The 24697-nt window shown below is 44.7% G+C and overlaps 2 protein-coding genes across 9 annotated transcripts in view; one reads left to right on the forward strand and one right to left on the reverse strand.

Moving 5' to 3' along the window:
* Nucleotides 1-11055, reverse strand: part of LOC139048875 (testis-expressed protein 2) — a 41209-nt gene extending 30154 nt beyond the window's left edge. Inside the window, exons 1-2 of one of the 2 annotated variants that reach the window (XM_070523768.1) lie at nucleotides 10399-11055; nucleotides 281-500 (exon numbers count right to left, since the gene is read on the reverse strand). In XM_070523768.1, the coding sequence (XP_070379869.1) occupies nucleotides 281-468 (188 nt within the window). In that variant the 5' untranslated portion in view covers nucleotides 469-500; nucleotides 10399-11055. Of the gene's footprint in view, nucleotides 1-280; nucleotides 575-10398 lie in introns of both variants that reach the window. The other variant, XM_070523769.1, reaches the window with a different exon arrangement.
* Nucleotides 11056-11436: 381 nt separating this feature from the next.
* Nucleotides 11437-24697, forward strand: part of LOC139048877 (serine/threonine-protein kinase/endoribonuclease IRE1-like) — a 53881-nt gene continuing 40620 nt past the window's right edge. For 2 of the 7 annotated variants that reach the window (XM_070523774.1, XM_070523776.1), the window contains exons 1-3: nucleotides 20690-20803; nucleotides 21260-21296; nucleotides 22062-22219. In XM_070523774.1, the coding sequence (XP_070379875.1) occupies nucleotides 21284-21296; nucleotides 22062-22219 (171 nt within the window). In that variant the 5' untranslated portion in view covers nucleotides 20690-20803; nucleotides 21260-21283. Of the gene's footprint in view, nucleotides 11824-17031; nucleotides 18144-20689; nucleotides 20804-21259; nucleotides 21297-22061; nucleotides 22220-24697 lie in introns of those variants that run through there. The other 5 variants (XM_070523771.1, XM_070523772.1, XM_070523773.1 and 2 more) reach the window with 5 other exon arrangements.

Genomic DNA, 24697 nt, shown 5'->3' on the forward strand with positions numbered 1-24697 from the left:
TGAAAATTTACTATAGCTACATGAACTTGTAATCAAGTGATTAAAGCATGTGTCAGTGTAGGTAAATTCCCGAGAGATGAGAATGACAAGGTCAGAGTGCTGATGAATGAGTGCTGAAGGAATGAATTTATCACTTTGACAACTTCTTGCATGCACTTGTGCCAAATCTCTTTCACCACTGTCCCGTCCCAACCTTGGCATTGCATGTTTTAGTAACATAACAGCTACATAAATGAACATAGGGGCCGAGAAGAAGTGTGTTCGATGCATGGTAACATACCTGCTAGACTGGGTCTGCTGCTGCTGCTGCTGCTGCTGGGTGGCGCCACTGTCCTTGGAAGAAGAGCCAATGGGCTGCAGCTCTTGGATGTCCTCGTCGCACGGATTGTAGCGGAAGGACATGACGGGCATGGCCGGCGATGTTGCCTGCTTGCCCGTCAGCTTGGACAGGCTCAACCGGTGCGCCATGGCTGCTCTCTGCTGGGCGCCGACACACAGCACTGCACGTCAGACAAGAGCAGTGTTGCACCAGGTTTGCTCTGCCGCCGTAAGCGTCCCACCACGCGACGCCCCCCTGCACGAAACCCTTGTACACTGTCACAACTCCCACTGGACGACCCAATTTCAATGCGCTGATCTGTCAAACTATGCATTTAACTGAGTCTTCTTAACAGGTCAATTTGTCACAAAAGTATAGTGACCCTAAAACACATTGCAGCGAAAATACACTCCCACATACCATCCTTTCTGTGGCCCACTGGCTAGAATACAACGTACCCACCTAGTGGCTGGTTTCGACAGTCTGATCTAGATTGCCTTGAAAAAAAAATTGAACTATATTCTCGGATCTCATGAGCCAGAACCACGACGTTGGCAGGTTTCTCATTAAGATTGCTGTCCGGCGTCGCTGAGAATTTGCTGGTATCCTTAAAATCTCCAAAAAGCGAAATGAAAGAAAAGGATCAGCATACAATTAGGCACCACCATCATTCCTTACATTCACAAGGTGTCGTTTAACTGGAAAAAAGTGGTACAAGAAGCTAAAGTATGAATCATCTTAAATGCATGCAACAAGCTTTTCCACCCTTTGCAAGAGGGTCAAGATAAAAGGTGCAACATTTGTCAAAAGCTGGAGTGCTGTGATCTACCGGATACCATTTTCCTGCAAGCGCTGCTACATTAGCAAAACAGGCCAATGTATTAATGACAGACTTCACAAGTCGCGAGTATGTGTGCATGCAAAAAGTTTGGTTAGCAGCCATCCGGCCGAGCCCTGAAAAATATGTAATAAAGCCATGCTTGCTGTGTGAGCAGTTTCAAGTAAAAACATTGAACAATGTTAATGTGAAATTTTCAAAGCCGTAGCCATCTATAAAAGTGGCGAGAACTTTGTCAACCTGGCTTCGCATCTGCTACACTGCAGTGAAACCATGTTAACAGTCTCATCTCACGCCCCTGTTAGTTTGTTGCCTTGCACTGATTACAATTTTAGTATATACTGAGAATGACGGGGAATAAAAATCTGTTAGTCAATGCGTGTTTATCTGCCCTGTTCATGGTGCGTGCTGTTTATTATTTCAGGTTCAGTAATGTCAACCAACCAGCCCAATTCAACATGCTACAACATTTTAAGACTGGCAACTTGACAGTGTAGCTTTTCAAAGGCATATGTATCTGTTCACCAAAGCTGGTATATGCCACAATCTAAGCCTACAAGTCAAAATTGTACTCTAGTTAGGCTTAACTTGCTTCTTTATTTGATTTGTTCATTATGGGAGAGAAAAAAAAAGGCAAGGTTTACGGGCATCATGGCTCCAACAGGACAGGTGCATATGTGCTCAGAGCATGGCAAGATCAATGCATTTCTCATCCGAATAAAATTTCACGAATATTTAGGCTTAGCAATGCAGCAGATGCACACTAAAGGGGAAGTACAGACAGGCTTTAATGGGTATTTTTTGCACGTTTACAATCTGTTTTTTTGGTGTCGCATAGCAACGCATTATTTTGCATCTACAAGTTCATTTCTCTGTCATGTGCATGCGTGGTGCATATTAAAACCTCCTGAAAACCTAGCAAAAATAGCTGTTTTTGATAGCAGAACTGAACCGAACACCGCCATTACCCCTTGCCCGGTGTGACGTGTGAACAGGTATGCGCGGTCCCTTGAGATGAACTCTCAGGTAAGCAGTTCCACTGGAGGCGGGGAGCATACTGGAAAATCTCCGAGGCGACAAGCTGACCGATGTTCGAGTGTACAGCTCTCTGATGACATCTCCAATGTGCTAGGTGTTATTGTCGAGCACCCAACATAAACCGTCATCGCGCAAATCCATGATGCCCTGACAACAGGCTACCATGGCCTCTCACGCAAACCTGTACACGCATACACTCGCACGTGCACAACCACTTACGATGAAGTTTGTTCTCTTCCCCATGCACCGAGCTCCTTTCTCTGTACCTTTTTGGCTGCCCAATTCTATTCTACTCTCCAGTAGTGCATGAAGTATGCGAGTTTGTTTTCAAAAGATGCCAATTAAGCCCTCCATTTTCTCATTTCGGCACGCCCGGGCAAAAGCAGCTATAGTGCTGCTGCGGAACGGAATGTGCAAGTATGCGACATGGCTGAGGTATCGGTCAATTCATTCCCATCAGTTCTGAATGCGTGCCTTTGACAGGTAACTTGGTGTGATCTGCTATGGTGATAACCAACTGATATGTCACTGACACAGAAAAATCTAATGCTGAATTTATCACCATGGTGTTGTCTTCCTTTTTCTTTTTTGTCTGTACCGATGTGGCACTTATTATCCATCCAGTAGTTCGCACCTTCTTATATGCGTGCAAACTTGGTTTTATCTATATGATATTGTAGATAGTACTTTGACATTTCATCAGACCCGCCAACCTTAACTTTTAAAATTTACGACAGTCGAAGTTGTGAAATACTAAAATTTGATGAAAAATTGTAAAAAAAACTTGTTTTATTAATACTCAAGGTGCTAACTGTTTATAAAAAATTTCACGGGGTATTCATGCAATGGTGGCCGAAACTCTAGTTGCAGTCATTGTTTCTACGGAATGAGTGGGTGCATTTCAGGTATGTCAGAATGATTGAGTGGTTCCAAAAAAAGACCAGCTTGTCAGAAACTCGGCAGCAGTTGTTTGTATCCTTTTTAAATCCCTTTCATCTAAAGCAGTCACAAACAAAAAAACTTTGAAAATTATTGGCATCCCTACAACAATCGTGAACAAGCTCAAAAATATTTAAAATACGAGAATAAAAAAAATTGTAAAATTCGGCAGGTATGAGTACACTTTCTCTTTAAACTGCTGGTGGGCAGCTCATATTTATTGCAGCTTTCATGGCTGCATTTTCGTTTTATGTGCAGTAGTACTTCTGTGCGCTGTCTACACAAAGATTGCTAACGTGCACATTTTTGTAACCTGCCACGCCTTGCTTGCGAAGCGGCCAAATATAAAGCACAAATAAAGAAATGGAACAAGAAAACAACCAAACAGCGAAAAGGATTACAGATTACATCCAAATGTGTGTCAAGTACCCCGTGCTGTACGCCTAGCCCAATGGTTGTCACTCTTTCTACCCACGCAACGAGCCAACCGGTGTGGAATCTAAACGCCGATAAAGGTTCGCACAAGGAAATTCCCGAAAATCAACAAGCCTGGTCTTCTGCAGTAGCATGTTGCAGATGTATCTAAGGCACAACCAAAAGGTGCACTGAACGCAGTACGTGATAAGACTACCTCTACTACAAGCGCAGTCTGTTTGCCAGACATGCAAAAGAATGTCCTGCACTTAACTAAATGTAAGCACATCCTTTTATTTTTATACTCGCAGTGAAATAGGGAAGAGTGCCTAAATTTGAAGTAGGTCGAACAAATTAACATAGATAATACATAAATATAACTTTTGTTCATTCTTCTGTTCGGTCTTTTACAGAAATTGCCAACAATCTGCCTGCTTCAAGTAAAGTGAAGCATAAAGTTTGCGAGAGTAACTCTGCACCAAAAGCACATGCGATAAATGAATTTACAGCTTGCGTGAAATTGTTAACATGTTCACAAGGGTTTTGCAAGAACCCTACTCACAAATTAGTTGTATACTTTAGATCAATACTTCACAGATCAACATTTGTCTACTTTAGATGTCTCAGCGTATAGTTTACAAAATTGTGACATTGTTTTTCTTACTTCCGAGTTTAGCTATACCTTTTTTGTTAAGTTTTTTATTTCCAGCAATTTCTGTAAGAACGCTGATGGCCTAAATATAAAAAGAATCTGTGTCTCATAGTTGGTAAATTTAACCATTTACATTCAAATGCGACAACCCTCACCAAGATCTGTGCAGTGGCACTGAGAAAAATGGTTTCTCCATATTCCCACGCATTGGATAAGAGCTCATGAGGTAAAGCTTTGTCCTAAATTCAGGGTGTGCTTGGCGACTAGGGAGAATACAGCATATTCAACTAAGATTTGTCCTTAGATTCCAACTCAGATTCAAGTACGTTCTCATTAGAAACTTCCAGCTTGTCCACTTTTTACGATATTGCAGGGTTATGGTAAACGTGGGTGGCCGCAACAACGTCGGTAATGACGTCTTGTGATGGTTTGTCCAACAACAGGTAAAGTGTTTTTGTGTCACATGGGTGTTCTTGCCAAAGCAATATAATGCAAAAGGGGCTGCATGTTTTCGATTGTAATGCTGTAGAAGCTTTATACCAGAAGGTAAGCAGAGTATAATCGGTTATTGCAATAATGACTCATCACTTCTCTGGTTAAGTGCTCTGCACCACAAGATGGTGCCACCAACCCAGCTGGCTCACAATTATGCCCACGGAAATCCAACAATCTATTACCCACTGCTATGTTGCAAACGTCACACATCCATTTTTCACATTTTGCCACCAACAGGTTGCTGAAGGCGTCGTTTGCATCTATGTGTAACAAACTGACTGTCTCCTGAAATTTCCTTATCCAAAAAAAAAAAAGGAAAACACTTTCCTTTGCCTAAACACAGAGAGGATGGGGTAACATTGTGCTGCAGCTCGGCATGTCGATGTTACCGCCAAGGTTTTCATGTCAACTCCCAGTTCTTGAAATGCACTTGATGGGTGCTTTTCGTTACCTACGACTACACGACAGTCTGCGTCAAATCAGTTTCAATTTTCACGAAAGCCAAAGGCAAGATTATGCTTAAATCACCTCCGCACAGTTCTGCATGCATTATACTTTATATTCGAGCTAAACACTTTATCACCATAATTGCTTCCAAGTTCATTCTGAAAAAGACTTATGCACATTATTAAGTACAGTGCAGTCCACTGTTAAAGGGAACACGCAAGTGATGAGCACACAAGAATTTTCATTTACAACGAGTGTAGAATAGCTGGGCTCTGCAGCAGAAGACATGTGGTTGGTAGCTCCGGCACCTTTCCACGCACCTGTACCGTGCATTGACATAGCTTCAGCTCACACTTGCAGCTCGATCACCACCAACGCGAGAGCCACACATTAGCGCGTTCCCTCCGACAGTGGGTTGAACTGTAAAAGACTGTAGCGATGAACGAGTGCATGCAAAAGCCTGCTGTTCTGGGACAAGTGCAGAGCTTGAACACATTCCAAGTTCATGCACACACCGGAACACAGAAAAACAAAACGCAGATTCTAAACAGGAAGCCTGCACGACGTTCACAATGCCCCGACCCCCGGCACACTATCTGAATCGCAGTTTGTTAGGGCAAGCATGAGGCTACAGCTATTGAAAAACATAACAGAGGAGGAGCCACCACAATAACGACTTTAGTAGTATCCTTGTAGCATGTACACAGCTGTCAGAGGAAACGGATGAACGTGTGAAGCTGCGTTAATAACCCTCTCGGCTGCAGCTTTACAGGCCGGTAACTGAAAGAACACACAGACTATCTTCTGGGTTCTGCTTGCTGTCCTCTATAGAAATCGATGCAGGTACGTGGGAGGCAGGCGAATTTGCTGCATTCACTCGTGTAAGAACCACACTTTTGGAGGGGGGGGGGGGGTATCTTAGCAAGATGCGGCTCTTATACGAGTCTGCCTATGACTGCCAGCTAAAACTGTTGACGGCGTCACAACTGATGTACAGCATAACAAATATTGGCTACATGTTACACACGCTATTATTTAGGATTCAGCACCACTGACCAAGCTGGGCCTTCATTCTTCGTCGCTCTATCTCTCAATGCACTGTCACAAAAACTTGGCCACTCCCAAAGATGGTTCTCATGCGAGGCGCGCATTGTATAGAATACTTCTCGTAAAACTTCAATTTTGTTTCTTCGAGATTTCTACGTAGGAAGATTGTGGGTGCAGGTTTACACTATGGCAAGTTAATATGGTATTTTGTTAAGGAAGCAAAAATTAAAAACAGAAAAAAGTGTTCCCTGACAACCATGGGAGAGCACTCCCACCCCATTTCAGTGTTACACTGCATTTTGACACGATTCTTAATCCTTTCAACGTAGTTTTTTTTTTTTCTTTCAAGGGCAACACACTTCCAGCATCATTATTTTTATATTGTAAAAGGAACACAAGTTTATTCTTGGGTGTGCAGAAATAAAAAAGAAGATGACAGATAATGGCAAATGCTATCTGACAAAAGGAATGTCAAAAGGAACATGGCGGGACAAGAGTGCGGAAACGTTCGGCATGTCATGAACGCTGAAAGGGTTAACCCTTGAATCCCTAATCTCAAGCTGTACATGGAAAGTACGTAGTACCAATGTCGCCAATGATGAGTAACATTCGTTCAGCCCAATGTTATGCTGCTCCCGTTGCCAAAGACGAGTTACAGTCGGCACTGATGAAAAGCTGTCAGCTAAAAAGCAGCTTTTCTTATTTTTACGGTAATTCTAACCAGGAACCAATCAAGTAACATATTTTCAGAATCAAAAGGCACAGAAAAACATTATGACTATGATACATACAAAAATTCGTGAAATTCAGAATGTTTTTCAGGAATTATTTCAAGGGTTAAAGGAGTACTGCACATCACATTTTACTTTTTCCATGTTACATGAAGGTCCTGGATGTTGAAACTCTGACACAGCTACGCACTGCACTTGAGTGCTGCACCATATGCCAGCGCACCACTACAATTACAGAACCGTGGTAATGCTGTACAAGCATCACTGTGTAACATGCCATGCACCAGCATATGGTTTCGTGCAGAGGCCTGGCCTTCGGTGAAGACATGTCACACACACACACATGCATAGCTCTGCCAAAGCTGGCACACCCAGCTGCCCTTGCATTCCAACGAGATAAAACACTGACAGCAAGATTATCTCTCTCAAACAAAGTCCAAAAGATACTACTGCAATCTGTGTTTCCCCCATTCTGTTAGCTTTGCCGAAAATGGTCCTGCTTTGAGTGGCACTACGAAATGACACAGTTTTGGTGCAGCTGCCAAACATGGTCTTCGAGGATAGCTAACTGACCCGAGTAAAATTAGGTTCATGATGCAGCAGCATAACGTCCCTAGCCTGCTCCTTGTGCTACTGCGTTGTGAATGGTCCCCGAGACAACAAACTTTTTTTTTTTTTTTTTTTTTTTTACTGACGACCAGTACCACGATTAGGTAGCAATGCCTTCTGCTTCGATTCTGTGCCACTCTTATCACCCACTGTTCACGGCCGACTGATATTCCATTGATAACACCAGCCAAACCTTTGTCTGACCACTAGCTGACAAAACACAAAAAAAGGAATAGCATCGGAAAAAGCATCGCTACAAAATCGCAGCCCAGAAAGCACACCATGGAAAAATAACAGCATTAATTCAGATAGACATCAGAAAGAGATAAAGGACAGTTAGGCCACAAATGAGTGCATCCTCATTTGTAACCTAAACTATGAAAGTGTTGGGTGACACACCTAACAATTCTGCTCTATCCCTTGTTTACATTTGCAAATTTCCTAACCTCATCACCTCATCTAATGTATTCTCCTTAACTGTTGTGTCCTTTTCATTGGCACACTCCTGTTGTTCTAATAGACCACCATGTTTCTCCTTTATGCATTGCATGACTTGAACAATTTTGCTCGTTCCTATATATGAATACACCAAGAACAACATCATCTGCTTTCTCTTCACCCCTAATACATACAGCCATCTTTCTCTCCCTAAAGTTGCACCTATTCTTTTGTTTTCCATTGTTTGTTGTGCAGTTCTTACCTCCCTGTCATTAACATTTTGACAAGAGAAGTCACCACTGACAGAATGCAGCAATTATCTACCTTTTCAAGCATATCAATAAGCTGTTGTTTATGGGAGCAGCTTCATTTATATTCTTCAGTGGCTTAATTTCCTGCTAGTCCAGGCACCAAACTACATGCTTAAGGTTTAGTAGTTATGGATTAAAATGAGCACTTCCATCCTTCAGATATCTATTTACCTTGGTCTTAATTTTGCAGAAGATCTATAATAGGGACACCTAAAATGAATGTGGACAAGAAAGAGCAACACCAGAGTACAGCTAGAATGTACACTTCGACAAAGTTGGCTGTACATGCCTAGAATGGGAAGTGAAATTGACTTCAGTATATACAGAATTAAGTGAAATAGACTTAAATCAATTTCATTTCCAGTGTACCGCACAGCCTGCAGTTCTCATTAATTGTGAGCATTCCTGACATACAGCGAAGTATTTAAAGTGCAGGACCGATAAGCTGAGGTCAAGTGCTTGGCTATAGGCACCGTATCTTTCAACTGTGTCCTAAATGTTAAACACAAAAGGGATGGAGTAAGCAGACTTCTCGCACCCGAAGATAAGTCTTCTCTTGACGCTCATCCGGCTTCTTCATACATAAACGTAGAGCTAGCTAGTCTGCCTTGAAGCCGCTGACACAGCGCAGTAACTTATGCATATGCAAGCATTACGCACTACATCCATGTTGACACACAGGCATAACTTTGGCAGGACGTGCTAAACAGCTTGCATATGCTTGTAGGCGAGCTTCCATACAACTGTGTGTCAGCAATGCACATAGAAGCATTTGCTAAGGCAAAAGTTACAATTAGTAACTTATGCATATGCAAGCATTACGCACTACATCCATGTTGACACACAGGCATAACTTTGGCAGGACGTGCTAAACAGCTCGCATATGCTTGTAGGCGAGCTTCCATACAACTGTGTGTCAGCAATGCACATAGAAGCATTTGCTAAGGCAAAAGTTACAATTAGCTAGGTGAACTGGATTACCGACCAAATTCAGCTAACTGGTTCTAGGTTGTTCCAAATAGTAATGAGCTAATTATGCAGTTGGGACCACACGCAAGATAGTATACCCCGTATAAAATATATGCGTGGTACGCAGCTGTTAGATAGTGCGCAGTCCCGACAGCAGTTGTTCCGCAGATTTGTCGCTGATTCGTAACAAATGGGTGTGCGCCATTTAGGGAGCGCATCCAGACTGTAGCCAAGCCTCCTTTCTACAGCTGATGGCAGAGTGACGTCCGTTGCGAAGCGTCACGTCAGTGACGCTAAGAAAAACCGGCCTGATGTCGTTCGTATATAACGTATATTTCTTTTTCCTGGTCACAGGCTAGCTGCCACAGCACGAACTTGCGCGCTCACGCTCGCTCCGCCAGTTTTCCTTGGTTCCGGACGCGTATGATTCATATCGCAAGTGAAACGACCTGCCAATCGCACGCAGCCAGCCAGCCAAAACGCATTCGCCGATGCGGCGCGCGTAATGACTCAAAAGAGCGCATGGTGACGTAAAAGAACAAAAGAAACGCTTAACGCAAACGCGTGCGTGCGCCGGAGACAAAACACAATCAACCGCAACGAGAGACAGCTAGACGTACGGGAATTGAACAGATGATGATATTTGGGGTTTTACGTGCCAAAACCACTTTCTGATTATGAGGCACGCCGTAGTGGAGGACTCCGGAAATTTTGACCACCTGGGGTTCTTTAACGTGCACCTAAATCTAAGCACACGGGTGTTTTCGCATTTCGCCCCCATCGAAATGCGGCCGCCGTGGCCGGGATTCGATCCCGCGACCTCGTGCTCAGCAGCCCAACACCATAGCCACTGAGCAACCACGGCGGGTCCGGGAATTGAACAGAAGAAATACCACCCGGTATGTTTACAGCGCGCTAATCGCAAGAGCGAAGAATCACATACGGGCAGCCGTGTAAGCATTTCACGGGAGCTCTACGTTCGCATAGGTTTCGGAAGCAAAATGCCAAGAACCGTGCAGTACGCACTACGCCGCCTTCAACAACAGAGCGTTCTCGCTCGAAGCATTGAGAAACCGGGGGGTCTACGCAAGGGGACGAAACGCGACTGACCGGTGACGAAGCACGCAGCAAAGTGGCGCGCGCCAACTTACCAGCAGGCTTTCAACGGAGCTGCCGTGCACCCCTTGACAGGTAGCGTCAGCACGCCGTCATGCCGCTGGCCTCCGCGGCTTGACCGGTAGCGCGATCCGTCCACCACACACTGCGCGGCGGCTCAACAGGTGCGATTCAGGCGTCCCTCCCGCTGGCATGGCCTGTACGGCGGACCACCGGACGGGTTCGGCCGCGTTCGCAATTGAGGGACCGGCGCAGTCACCTCGATGAATGACGGAACAAGCAGCTCGCACCGCCCGCAAAAACGGCGAAAACAAACCTCGCGGTAGCCTCTCAGCACGACGGCAACCCGCACACACAGCGGCAGCTGTGCCAGTCAACGCGCCTTGCGACCATAGAGGTACGACGCTTGATGCTCATCGCCGCATCTCCCAGCTGATGACTGTGTGCTTTCGCCTGGGGCGACTCGTGCGAGCACCGCCGTCCGGCGTCGCGAAGACGACGAAGGGCCGGCTTGATTCCTTTATCGCTGGAGATCGCTTCCAGAGATTAGCCGCTGTGTTGTGCGGACGATGAACGGCGCTTGCATGTCCAAGATAGCGCGGCCGCAGCTACGAACAAGCAAAAAACGTTAGGTTTTTCACCAGCGAAAGCGGAACCAAAAGCGTTGCGCCGCAAGGTTTTACGCTACTCACGAAGCAGAACGATCTATTCGTCAAGCAAGAAAAGCGGCGCTAGTTACCAGTCGACTTCCTTGTTGCGTTGTACTCGTTGAGGGATTAAAATATTTAAAAAAATTATTCCGGCTGATATATTTTTGTAGCTTGCAATATTGAAGGGTAGCTAAAGTACGCTCGTAAAGAAATTGTTTCTGCAACAAAATGTTTTAGCGCCTCTAGCGATTTACGAAGCTGCGACGAAATTAGCGAGCACGCTTTTAGACACACCGTTGTTACACCACACCTACACCACGCTGCACCAAAAAGTTTGATTTGCTATTACTCCGGGCCACTCCGGGCGCTCTGTTCCGAAAAAAATCGAACGCACTCAATGCTCTGAGACTGTCAAACGGAACGCACTGGCTCCACAAGTCAACTTTCGCTCGCGCATGTGTGTGTGTTCAAGTGCGTGCTTTCCCGTGTGTTGTGTTGTGATGATGGGCCGCTCACGACGCGAGTGAAAAAAGGAAGGAACAGCAGGAAGCGAGGGAGCATTCCCTGCCCCCTTCGTCGCGAAGCACAGGACGGCTGACTTTACTATGGGAGCATGGTCTCGCGATCGCAGCCGACATGCGACCGCGAATCATGCGCTCAGCTACTGCTGCCACACGCGCTGCTGCCCTGCTACAGCTGTTGCCGCTGTTGGTCGTCGCCGCGCTGCTGCCCGCGGTCCGCACCGTGGGTGCCGACCACGGGCACTCGGAAGCGTGGTCCGGAGCCGATGGCGCTGAAACGCCGCCAAAGGTATAGCGACGCAGTTCAGCCTGTGTCATCTGTCCGTCTCGATTGTTTACGTGTACGCGCTGGGCGGCGTGTCGCAGTTCGATCCGTTTTATGTGACGTGCGCCGATTGCAGGGAACCGGCTATGTATCGATCCCGCCGTGTTGCCTTGAGGAACGACGTGTGTCCTTCTGTGGCTTACGCAACGTTTGGAACGCAATCTAAACATCCCGCGATGCGCTTGGGCAAGCGCGGTTCTTGATTTTTCGCGTTTATTGGAGCGTGACCGCGGGCGTGAACGCTTGCTTATTTTTTTGGAAAGTGCACAGTCTCTGCAAACAGCTCACGTACGTAGCTCGCGTACGCAAATTGAGCTTTCGGCGGCGTGTTCATTTAATCAGGAAAAACAGTCCCTGGAATTGCCTTGAGCGATAACGTGTTCACGGCGTAGCGACGCATGCGAATCGCAGCTGCGAGTTATAGCTTACCGTTTTTTTTTTAAAAGTCGGTCTAGCAAAAGATCGACGAGTCGGTCGCGTGTCAATCAACTGATGACATATTTTATGCATAATGCCTAACCTTTGTATGCGCGATCGTAAACGCAGATGCTTTAGTCACCAACGTCGCCTGTGGTGGCGGTGTCGTTTGCCTTGACTGTCCGTTATTCGATCGTCTTCCGCTTAGCACACTCGGTCGATGCCGACAAGTGCTGCGATGACCCGATCCCGCGGTCGCTAGACGTGCTTCTTCGATACATTGTCGCCCTGTCGAGACTGCAGCATCAACAGGGAAAAAGTGCAGCTAAGATATAGGTATAATTACTAAACTAACGTCTCGGCTAACGGTTTCTCTTTCACTAATCAGAGCTTGCTTTTTCTATTCCTCTAAAATGCCTTGTTGCCGCGTAAAGAACCAGCAGCAGTGCTGAGCAAATCGCTCATTTGTGCAAATTCGCGAGCACTTTATCTTGACAATAGGGAGCATGACAGCTGTATTTCACTTAATAAGCCTCGAATCACCTACGCAGCTAGGCGACAAGTGTAGTTGAAGATTGTGGAGCTGCGCCTGTCATCGCGCAGATGTACTCGTGACGTTCAAGTCATCATCAACGCGACATTTAAACGCGACGCGTCATCAACGCGACATTTAAACTCTCAAGCGTGGGCATACGCCCACGCTTGAGAGTTTAAATGTCGCGTTTTCCTTCATTTGCCAACAGCACACGCATGTTAATTTGTGATTCAAAAGCGTGCGTGCACTAGGTTTCAACATGCTTCTTTTAAAAAACAAAAGAATATGCTAAGTTGAGCAAGAAATATAGATTGCACATCTGGAACAGCAGATAGTTTATCTTTATCTTTAATTTTATCTTTATCGTACATTACCAGCATACCCCTGTGATGTCACTGCTTGCGGCATTACCTGACCAAGGCTGCTCAATTCGTCTTCAAAGAATTATTACATTGTAGCAAGAAATGAAGGAGAACCCAGTCCGTCAACTTTTCTGTACTCCTGAAGAAAAGGGGCCTGCATATTTGAAAGACTGCAAATTATTGGATGTCACACATTGGCATGGTCACTTCCACACCTCCAGTCATAAAGAAAAAAGAAACTTTTCATTCCATTGCAATTTTAACCTTTACTAAGTAATCTTTCTTCTCCTTCTGAACATAGTCACAAGAGTTCTAAAAAAGTAACGTACTACAATGGAATGATTGACTCTTCACCATTAATAGAAAGGTGTAGTCTTGATGCATACACATTTTCGTTACCACATTATCCTAACGCTGGAAGTGCGAATAGGAGCATCACTGCTAAGTGGGGGTGCATCTCACAATGCATTGTTTAAGGCGTTTGTATCTGCTAGAATTGGAAAAAGAAAAAAAACTTATGAGGTGTACCGACACCTTAGTTTGAGTGCAAATTAGATAACGTAGACATTTGATATAAAAAGGAGCAATAGGGTTTTTGTACACTCAGCTTTCGATTACCCTCATTGAATGCGAAAAGTCGCTGTTAGGAATGTAACCACTCAGTGGTTATTAAGGCAGTCTCACATGGTCACTTTTGATAGTTATGGGATTCCTTTATCGCAATCAGTGATGATTGCTGCTACACAAAGTATTCATGCTGCTACACGGTCCAACAATCTGGATCGAGCTTGGGTGAGCTCAAATGCGCGAGTGGTTGTTAGGAGGTCCAAAGCACTTATCATATTTGTCTAATATGCGGCAGCAATTGTAGTATAAATCTACTTTCTTTTTTCAATAATATATTATTTTGCTTGTCGTTGGGGGTGTGGCTATTGTCGTATTCGACTCTCAGAACTACATGGACGTCAGCACCGATGTCACTGGCCTATGATCACAATCAAGAGGCCCGATCACGATGCACAGATTGTGATTGTCTGGATCTGGATCGAGCAACATCATGATTGAAAGTGACTGCGTAGCAATACTTGATCCAGATCGGGCCCAATCGTGATTGAAAGTGACAGTGTGACATCGGTATTACACTAGGATTCTTTTCGTATCCTGTTGCTTGTTGCAATGAGTAGCTGACGCTAGTGATAATGTAGGGTAGAAAGAATGGAAAATGCAATGAATCGTTATATAGTATGGCTTATGGTAATCCCCTTGTTCCTTTTGTGTTGGTGGCATACAGCCCATTCAGTGGAGTACACTGTTGTTTGTACAAAGATCCCATTCACCGGATTTTATGAAAGCCCACTTGTTTCTTATTGGAATGGCAGACATGCCCAAGCGTGACTCGGAAAGAGGCAACCGAACACGTATTGTGTTTTTGTTATCTTTAGAACATCGAGTGTGACTTTCTTCGGACAGTGTTGAATGGGCTAGATCGTATACCTTTTTTCGAAACAAAACATTTTTGGGCCACTACCCTGTGCGTAGCAGTCTTACGAAGCAAGGTGGGCATTACTTCACTTTATGAAATTGCCATAATGACCAAGTGTAGGCATGATTCACACCACCCCCCTCCACACACACACACGTTTTCTCAGTTAATGCTCCCCCCTCTTTCTCTACTTCGTTGCTTAACCCCCTCATATCTGTGCAGGGTAGCAAACCACATGTGCTTCTGGTTTACATCCCTACCAATCCTGTCTTGCTTCCTTCTACATTCATATTAGGGAACATTCATTTGCCAGTCTGTATATCGTACCACTCATACCTGTTCTTTTTTGCATTGGTTTTGTGCATTGCAGTTGGAGGTGAAGTCTTGTAATGTCGCATGCTGCCATAACGTGTTTAGAAACATGCATATTTACACAAATTTTCTCATTGAGAGAAGAGAAAGAGAAAAAAGGCTGTCAGTATACAATTCTTCATCGGTGATGCTGTTGTGTGGAAAGGTGGGCACGACAGGGTTGCTCATTGCTGTAAGGGTTCTGCGCATTCTGGTGTGGCAAACTGTTTCGAGATGTACGTCTGCGTCGTCTCTGTCTCCCTCTGTGTGATAGCACCTCCGGCAAGTAGTTTAACTAAGCCTTATTCGTTAGCTTTTTAAAATATGTTACTTAAGGGCACATGTCTCACTTGCAGAGCTGGTCAATGGTTGAGGCACATCCACTTAGCATGAATACCACTACCAGCCCCAGTTTTAAGTTTTTATGGCAAAATCTGTTGACACACTGCGCAGCTTCATTTGTGCTGCCGTGTGTAAGCAGAAAAACGATAAGTGGAACATTGTATTGTGCTGCATGTTTGGTAATGAATGCCTCTAAATTGGTGCTATGATGCCTACTAAGTGGACATACTTCGGATGATGTCCAGCTTCAATTCCATAGTTTCCATGTGTTCCTGAAACTAAATCAAAGTTCATTTGTGAATTTTTGTTAAGTAGCCCCACTGTAGATTATGACACAATGTTTATTATCTGGAGGCAGGTGTTTCTGAAGCAACTGCAGCACCAAAGGTGATGTGGTTTATATGTTATCACCAGGGTTGTATTCCATATCTTGGGTTGATACAGTGTAAGGATCGCTCTTGCTCAATTATGTTTTCCTCATTATCATCCACCATTCAGGTTTGGCATACACCAGTGAAAACACGGGCAGGATGCTGCTCAGACCATTGATGAAGTATGAAAAGGAATAGCATTTGAATAGAGTTACTACATTATCCCTGCCTTTGCCAGCCTGTTACATTACTCAGACTTGGACCAGGATAATGTGGTGGCAATTCTACTTCAATTCTCTTCCTTTTTGTGCATCATCAGTAGTCCGAGTGGCTCCCCATTCACATTATCAATGTCATCCTGTTAAGCGCAAACGTTTTGCTAAATTTTGCATTCATATGTATTGAGATCTTCATTTGAATTGCAGCTGCTATGTTTCAAGTTACCGTACTATTATATGCTTCCAAGCTATAAAAGTCGGGCACGGAATGAAATGTAAAGGGTCGAGACACAAAAAGGTGAAAAGTTCAGTTTCTGTGACACTTTCAAGAAAAACAGGGGATATATCTCTTCTCCGAGATATGTAAATGCTCTAATGTAGTCGGGCCTTGACCCACATGGAAATGTTAGAAGTGAATGGCCCCGGGAGAAAAGTCGTATTCATATTAAGGAAAGGAAAGAGAGAACATTGATCAAAGTGTCATGGACAAATAGGTGTTATGTTTCAGCTTGTACACAGAAGCTGTGTTCACTGAACAAGGCTTCCATATTGAAGCTAGATTGTCCAGTGCATTAAACGAGTTTATTTCCCACTTCTTGAAACAGATAAATGTACAATCATATCGTTGTACCGGTACTAATACACGAGGTAGAAGCTGTGAGGGCAAGAAAGATACTAAGTATTGGGCAATCAGCGATGAAACGAAAAATAATGTGCTTAGCATTAAGAGCCGGAAAGACAGAGTAGAGAGCAAACGTGGGTGGCCGATATTCTGGTTAAGATTACGAGGAAGAAATTGAGTTGGGCAGGGCCATGTAATTCGTAGGGCAGATAACCGATGGTCTATCAGCTTTACATAATGGGAGCCAAAAGGAAGGAAACTGTCACAGTCGGGGACAGCAGAGAGCTAGGTGGTGCGATGAAATTAGGAAATTTGTGGCCATGGGACAAAATTAGATAGTGCAAGGCAAGTTCGATTGGAGGTCGCTGGGGAAGGGAGGCCTTTGGTCCTGCAGCAGGCTGATAATATTGGCTTCCCGGCGAAACGAGTTGTCCAATGAGCAATTTCATAAAAGTCGTACAGTCGAACCCGACTATATCGAACCCGTTTACATCGAATTATTCCTTATATCAAACAATTTATGGACACGGTATAGTTACAATGAGTATATATAGCAAAAATTATGCATACATCGAACAAAACTAATAGCGACTCCCGATATATCGAACGTCAAGCGGCGGAAAGTGCCCCCGGAAGTTGGCTTTCCCTCGTGGTGAAGGGAAAACCCGGCGGCGCGGCTCCATCCAACCGCTCCCCCTATGCGACCGCGCTACCTCGGAGCCGCCGACACCTCCCTACAAAAAATGATCCTGGCCCGCCCGCCTGCAGCGCTTGCCCAGACAGCCAATCAGAGGCTCTTGTGCCCTCGTCATGCAAGTTGGCGAAAGTGCGAGTTGTCTCGCTGCTTATCTGATTCATTGTGTGCGCCTTCTCCCGCAGTGTTGCCGTGATGAAGCGTCAGAATTCGCCTTTCGTCGTGAAGCTCGAAATCATAAACCGGGTCGAATGCGGTGACAAGTCGGATGTCTCTGCAACGTACAAGATTCCGAGGTGCACTCTCGGCACGATCTTGAAGGGGGAAATTAGGGCTAAAGCGGCCTAACTCGCGACCCGGTGCCCGTAGTGCCCGTGGCGCCCGACGCGTATGCACGGCCGTGTACGAGTGGTTCATCCAAAATAGCTTCAGCCGTACCGACTTCCGCGTGCTCGGTGATGACTGTAAATTCTGATTAATGCGACGAAGCCGTTGTCGTTGTTGCCGAGGTTTGGAGCCAGCTGTCAGAATTTCCGGAAGCTGTTGACGAATCAACGGTGCGCGAGTTAGTGAGCGCAAATGATGGTGTCGCGACCACGGTAGAGCCCGGAAACGAAGACTACATTGCCGACATCGTGCCGAGCACAACTGAAAATGGGCACAACGAGGAAAGCAACGACCGTCTTTGGCCCACATCCTCCGAAGTGCGCTCGCACTAGTCCGGTGCTTCTGTGCGAAAGCGGAATGTTGCGGCCTCAGCTGCTCCGACTCCTTGACAATGTGGGGAAGTGCGTGCCTCGCATGCAGCGAAATTGCCCAAGCAGAAGAAAATGCAGGACTAGTTTCATCAATGCAAGCTAGTTTCATCAATAAAGTGATTTTATAAATGGTATGTGCATTTATGACATCCAATTATTTAGCAGGCTTATATCGAATTATGCTCTGTATCGAACTGATAGGCGTTTTTTTGCGAGTTCGATATAGCCGGGTTCGACTGTATTCATTTTTGAATGGCCCATTTGACATGAATTTTTCTGAGCAAGCAAGGAAACGAAATTCAGGCACAGCTCACGGGATCCATGTTCTGTCTTGAGTTATGGTTTGAAGCGCGTAGCTGTAAGGAACTGGAGAACATCTGGAAATCAGTTGTTTTGTGCTTGACGAGACGGGACACTGTTTTCTACATTGCGCGAGGCACTGAATATGTTGTTTCTGGCTAGTTATAGTCAAGCTTCCACAAGAAAATTTAGCATTAGTGAGCACAGTGCCATTTAAAGCATAGCAGACGTCTTTCTTTTCTGTTCGTCAGTGGATCTCTAGTGAGGAGAGCTGACATTTGGGCGACTTAGTATAGACGCAATGTGGAAAAACAACTCAACTTAGGTGGACAAAGATGGCGCGCCTCTATTCTTGCTTCATTCGTGGAAAGTTTTTTTTGCTGTGGATCTATAGTGAGGCTATTTAAAATCACGGTGGTTTCGTTAACCCTTTTCTTACTGTGCTGTGGAAAATCGCATCAGCTTGAAACGATGGCTCTTTGGCATACTTACTGGCTTCGGCCCAGTTTGGAGGCTCCTGTTTTGGTTTTGACTGAATTTACTTGCTGCTGCGGTGTCTCAGTGGTTGTGGCATTCTGCCGCTGAACTTAAGGTTGTGGTTTCGAGTCCCTGCCCCAATGGCCTGGCCGCATTCCGAAGGGGGTGGAATGCAGAAACGCTTGCATACTTTTTAGGGACATGTTAAAGATCCGAGGTGGTCATATATAATCCAGAGCCGACGGGTACACCATTTCTCATGGTCCACACATTACATTAGGATGTTAAACACAATAATTTAATTTTTGTTTTGGTTAAATTTGTTGGATTTTTAAACCCTTTGCAGCATTTTCACTGCAGTCTGTACAAGAAGACAAAGAAGTATACACTGAGTGGATGAGTGTTGAGTGGTTGAGCACACCGAGCCATCATCGTGAGTCCTGGCAAAGAAATTCTGTTGAGTAGCAGGAGACATCATGCCATGATATAAAGTGAATATGTGCCAGACAAAAGCAAGGCATAACCCCCCTTTTTTTTTGCACGGAACATAGGCTGGTGGCAAGCTGTCCTGTCTTCCATTGAAATAGAAATGCCCGGCAGGATGGTAAGAAACAAGCATTGCCTGCAGCCTGGCAATCTTTTGGCTGTGCTCAAAGACGAGGAATACCTATTCTCTAAGATTGGTTGCCAGGCGAGTTGTTTGCAATCTGCCGGGTACCTGTTAGTGCAAAATAATTCACGTTATGAAAGCTAGACACAGCCAAGTCTTGTATGGTGTTCTGCCCTGAGTGTTCTGCCACTATGTGTGTCTTTCAACTCCTTGTCTCATCCATTGTGCTTTTCATTGATGAATGAGTGATGCACCAACCTGCCTAGTACAGGCACTCATCTGTGGATTGCCCGCTTCCTTGAATTGCCATTGGATGTGTTATGAATATTTGGTGACCGTCAGTATGGTGTAGGAGTCTACATGTAAATGTAAAAAGAATACTAAAGGGAGTACTGACATTACATTTTTTCCTTCTTTTTAGTTATTTATTTTATGGTAAATGAAAGTCCAAACCCACTAATTCTTAGAAGAAATATTAGCAAGCATCAGATCACCTAAAGGAATTTAGCATAAACTTGTTTGTGCAAACCAATTTGCACTTCACTAACCAGCAGATGCATGTGTCAGGCTGTCAATATATGCTGGATCACTTCTACCTTACTGTGACGCTCTTGTTTATTTTTTCATGATGTGCTAGTGGCGGTGGTGTGTTGTAGCAGCAGAGGTTTTAGCCTGGTGATTGAGGTTATTGTTCAACTAAACGACTCTTACAGTGCCGGTGGTTTATGTCACACTTTCAGCAAACCAGTCTTTCTTAGGAATGCAAAGGGAAGACATGACGGTTTCTTGCAGTTTATAACTGACCCTTCTGGAAACACAAGGCGTCGCAGGCAAGCATGCGGAAGACCCTTCTCTTGCAGGTCCTCGGGAAGGGCGTCACTGTCACGACGTGTAGCCTTATTGCTATGTGAAGTCAGCAAATTTTGCTCTGTATCATTACACTATAATAATGTCAGTGATGCAGGGTCGGATGTTTCGAGAGCAACTTTATTATCAAATTAAAGTGTAAGTGCTCTTTATGTCTGCCAAGGGCTACCTTTTTCCGTTCTAGGAATGTGTGTTAGTACTCCTTGAGAATCTAACTTAAGAAGGACTGACTGTTGGTCTAGCTTTGTCTTTCATTTTAACTAGGCTATAAGTGACACTAAATGTCGGAACGTACACAAACACGAAACAGACAAGGACGAGCGCTACTGTCAATGCTGATATACCCTCGTTAGAATGTGTATGTTGCCCAAGAAACGGCAAATAAATGTCACTGTTGTCGTTTTTTTTTCTTGCACTGTCTGCAGGATGACAGGCACCTTGCTGTTGTCGAGCCTCTGATTCTGGTCTCCACCTTGGATGGAACCCTGCACGCCGTGGAAAAGAAGTCTGGTAGCATACGCTGGTCCAGGAAAGAAGGTTGGTTGTTGTTGTTGTTGTTGTCGTCCAGTACATATATAAATACATGGCTCATACTTACTATGGTGGTGATTCCAAGTGATAATTAACAATAAATTTTCAAAAGACTGTTGAATGGTGACATGAAAAAGACAGCAACAGTGAGAATCAGTGATCATTGGTAATTGAAAAGTAGAAAAAGAGAGAAAGATGTGCAAGTTTAGAAGTGCTGTTGGTTGGTCTCGGTAAGGAGTTCCTGGACAGTGAAGCAAGCACTCCTCTGGCTAAATGAATAAAGCCTGCACTCATTCTTCCTCTGCACAGCCTTCTCCTCAGTCTCGTTGTTGTTGCAATTGTTGCTGCCGTTGTCGTTGTTGTTCGCCAAGATGTTCCTGAGACATAAACACTAATTAACCTTAAGGCCTGTATCTTCTGGCATACTTCACCATTAATGTTTTCTTTTTATGGTGGTTTCAGAGCCAGTTCTGAAGGTGCCTGCTGATGTATCTAAAAGGCAAGTAGCAGCAGCTAGTGCTGTACTCTTTCATATATACTTAAGTCAAATCACGGCAATTTACATTTGCATTATTCAACATTTAGGAATGCAAAGACAGTCCAAAATGGTGAAGGATTCATTGGCGTGGTGAAAGGAGAAAATTCGCTGACATAATAGGACATAGTCAGGAGATGCAAGACAGTGGTAATTTCCAATTGCTGGAAGAGGGCTTCATATTGTAACGAATATAAATTAAGCTGCTGCTGCTGATAATGATCATGATGATGATTCAAGGTATCGGTGAACTTAAATGAACCTAAGAATTTCAGTTGGCAAGAAATAATTTCAAATCATTGTGATGGTGCTTAATCCAAACGATTTTCAGTTTATAGAAAAATTGTGGTTTTCTAGAGCAGGGCAGCATCACCAGGTTTAGGTACCGAGAGGACATTTGCAAAGCACGAATGGTTAAAATCTGCCCACTTGTGATCATCTGGCTGCTGCTGCCTACGCTGGCAGACACCACTTCTACTCGGTGGTGACACTGACCTGGTTGTTGATGTAAAGCCAGGTTGACTCAACTGTAAATGGGTGTGCATCAGTTTTGGTGCAGTAACTTACGGTTCTGTTTTGTACCACATATGTAACCTTTGGTTACACGACTGTACAGTAATTGAAGCAAAGATTTTTGTTCCTGAAAGGGTTAGAAACAAGACAAGTTGACAATAGCATTACTGCTCTAACAAGTTTTACGTGATCCTAATGTAATTTCTCCGCCTTCAGCAGAACAAGTTTCCTTCCGGATCCAAAAGATGGCAGCCTGTACATTTATGGCTTTGGCGAGACCAGTGGTGAGGACGCCATCAAGAAGCTTCCCTTCACCATTCCAGAATTGGTGTCAGCATCGCCATGTCGAAGCACCGATGGAATCCTTTATACTGGTGAGAAATAGCTACTGTGGGGGCTTTGAACTCGCGGTGACAATAGGTCTTGAGTCTCTTGGCGTCTGTGGCAGCAGCAGTGCGCTTGTAACTCGAGAAAACTTCTGGCCACATGTTTTTGGCACCCAAGTTTGCCATGAAAAGAAATGTTTCCTGTCCCACATTTGACTGTACGTGCACATTAATGATGTGTTCAGTCATGAGAAACATGCTTTGTGAGTGAAGCTCACGTATTTAGCTTTCTCGTCATTAATTTCGGTCGGGATTCATCGATCGACTTACATTTTAACTATGCACAGAAGTTGGTGTCATCTAGAGGGTCATGCTTATTTTGCTCGTTACTGCGACTTGCTATTCTCCTCGTTAACCGTTAATTTAGGGGGCTGTGCCCAAGGGGAAAATTTGAAGTCTTTGGGTACCTCTGTGTGCAAACAGTATATATGCAGGCACTGTTTATGAACTCTCAAGATGCAACCTTGTCTCGGTTATAAAGGATGTGAAGGAATTTATGTTGGCAGGCCATTCTGATGGCAACACTACACAGTGTGCATAGTTCACGGGACTAGCTGACAAAACAGCCGACTCGAATGCGTGTAGTGTGCAGGATTTGCAGGGGTTGTTGTAATTGTGAGCTTTTGTTTGCCCAGCACTCTCTTGAGATCATACCGTACTTGGAGCTCTTAGCATTTGGTGTCGGTGCTGATTGCGATGAGCACTAATCATTTGTTTTGTTGCAAGTTGTAGCAGGTATTGAACCTGTGGCTAAGAGGACATCTGCTTCGTTAAAAAAAAAGAAAATAGTGTCATAAAAAGTTTGCTCATACTGGTTAGCGGTTCTTAAAAGTTAGACATTGACTTGCATTTGTAGCTGTTTGCAGAGGCCTAATGTCAGATCTCATGATTACATGCCACCGTCCTGGCAGTGTCTAAATCAGTGCTGAGCCTGAGCATGCTCATTTCGTACATGAACATTATGGATTCATGTTTAAAGCATGGAAAAAACCTTGCAAACACAGCTGTCATGAGTCTGCTGCTATAAACTGGCATTACTTTTTTGTCGTTAACCTTATCCGTTGGGCGGCTTCTTGCTGTAGAACCTTGCATGCGCTTTTCGAGTTGTAGTTGTATTGGTTGCTTTGGGTTTATAGCCAAAACTGTTGTTTCGGGCTGGTTCTCAGAAGGCATGGAGCAAAAGTGCCCCAACTGGATCACGAACTGTATCATTCAGCTGTTTCCTGTTTTCGTTATATTTAGTGGCTTGGTGTTACGTACATGGTTGGGCAGGTGTTTCTGCTCGACCATGTTTAGTTTCGCTTCAGTTAAATTTAGCTGCACCTGCCCAGACTTGTATATGAGATTTTGCCTGACTAGACACTTTCCTTTAGTCCGGTTGCTGGGGAGCATTGAAAATCAGCCTGCTGTTCACCAGCAGAGAGGTTACCAGGGTGTCTGCCAACCGGGAAAACCGGGAAAACCGGGAATTCTCAGGGAATTTGAACAGTCTGGAAAAACTCAGGGAAAACTCAGGGAATTTGTGCTTCCATCAGGGAAAATTAGCTGTAACTTTATTGAAAGGGAACGAAAGTCGTGTTAATGCTGGCTCCAGTAACAGAGGAATCGCAACGAATCGTCATTGACGCCGTGTCATCGGCACGATGTATTGCCAGAGTAGTTAACGACCGATTTTCTAGACGCCCGATTTTTCGGACATGCCCGATAATTTGCACGGTTTTGCGGCACCACACGTACTCCATATAGTCAATGTATATTGCCCTGACCGCACGTCTGAAATGGCATTAATCAAAGCCGCCACCGCCGCTATTTTGATTATCTCGCCGCCTCGAACCGGCACTCTCGCAGGCAGATCCGCTGGCAGCCGTAACCACCACCGCGGCAACGTTAGGCCTAGCTGCTTCTATGTTCGCTATTAAGCTTCTTGCCATGCGGTGCCGTGTTTTTCATTGAAAGAATTCGGCGCTTTCACCAATGGCACCGACTCCGCCTTTGTAATCCTCGCGATTGGCTTTGAAACTCGCAGAGCACAGCGCGTTGCGTAATGCCAGTCTCCGAAAGTTAGCTTCGCCTCAGTGCACTAGTGTTAGGCGGTGAAGCATAACAAGCGTGGGAAGGGGGCAATTGTCACGGGACATAGTATGTATTCCTTAATTACACATGCGTGCACCACGTCTCCTGTCACAGTACAAGCCCTGATATGCCTAATAAGCGTACTGTCAGGCCTTCAGAGCTTTTTCAGACTTGCCTGTGGTAATTTTAGCCCTTAAAGGCAGTTAAAGACATGCATTAATTTTTTTCAGACTGCCCGTTTTTTTTGTTTCTTTTTTTTTGCGGCCCCTCGGAAATCCGAAAAATCAAATGTTGACTGTACAACTGACCAAGAGGATGCTTCAGATGATCCATGTGGTGAAAGCGTGGTAGAAGGAGGATGAGAACAGAAAGGACCGACGCACTGAGGAATTA

This window comes from Dermacentor albipictus, chromosome 8 (genome assembly GCF_038994185.2).
Source record: "Dermacentor albipictus isolate Rhodes 1998 colony chromosome 8, USDA_Dalb.pri_finalv2, whole genome shotgun sequence".
Lineage (NCBI taxonomy): Eukaryota > Metazoa > Arthropoda > Arachnida > Ixodida > Ixodidae > Dermacentor > Dermacentor albipictus.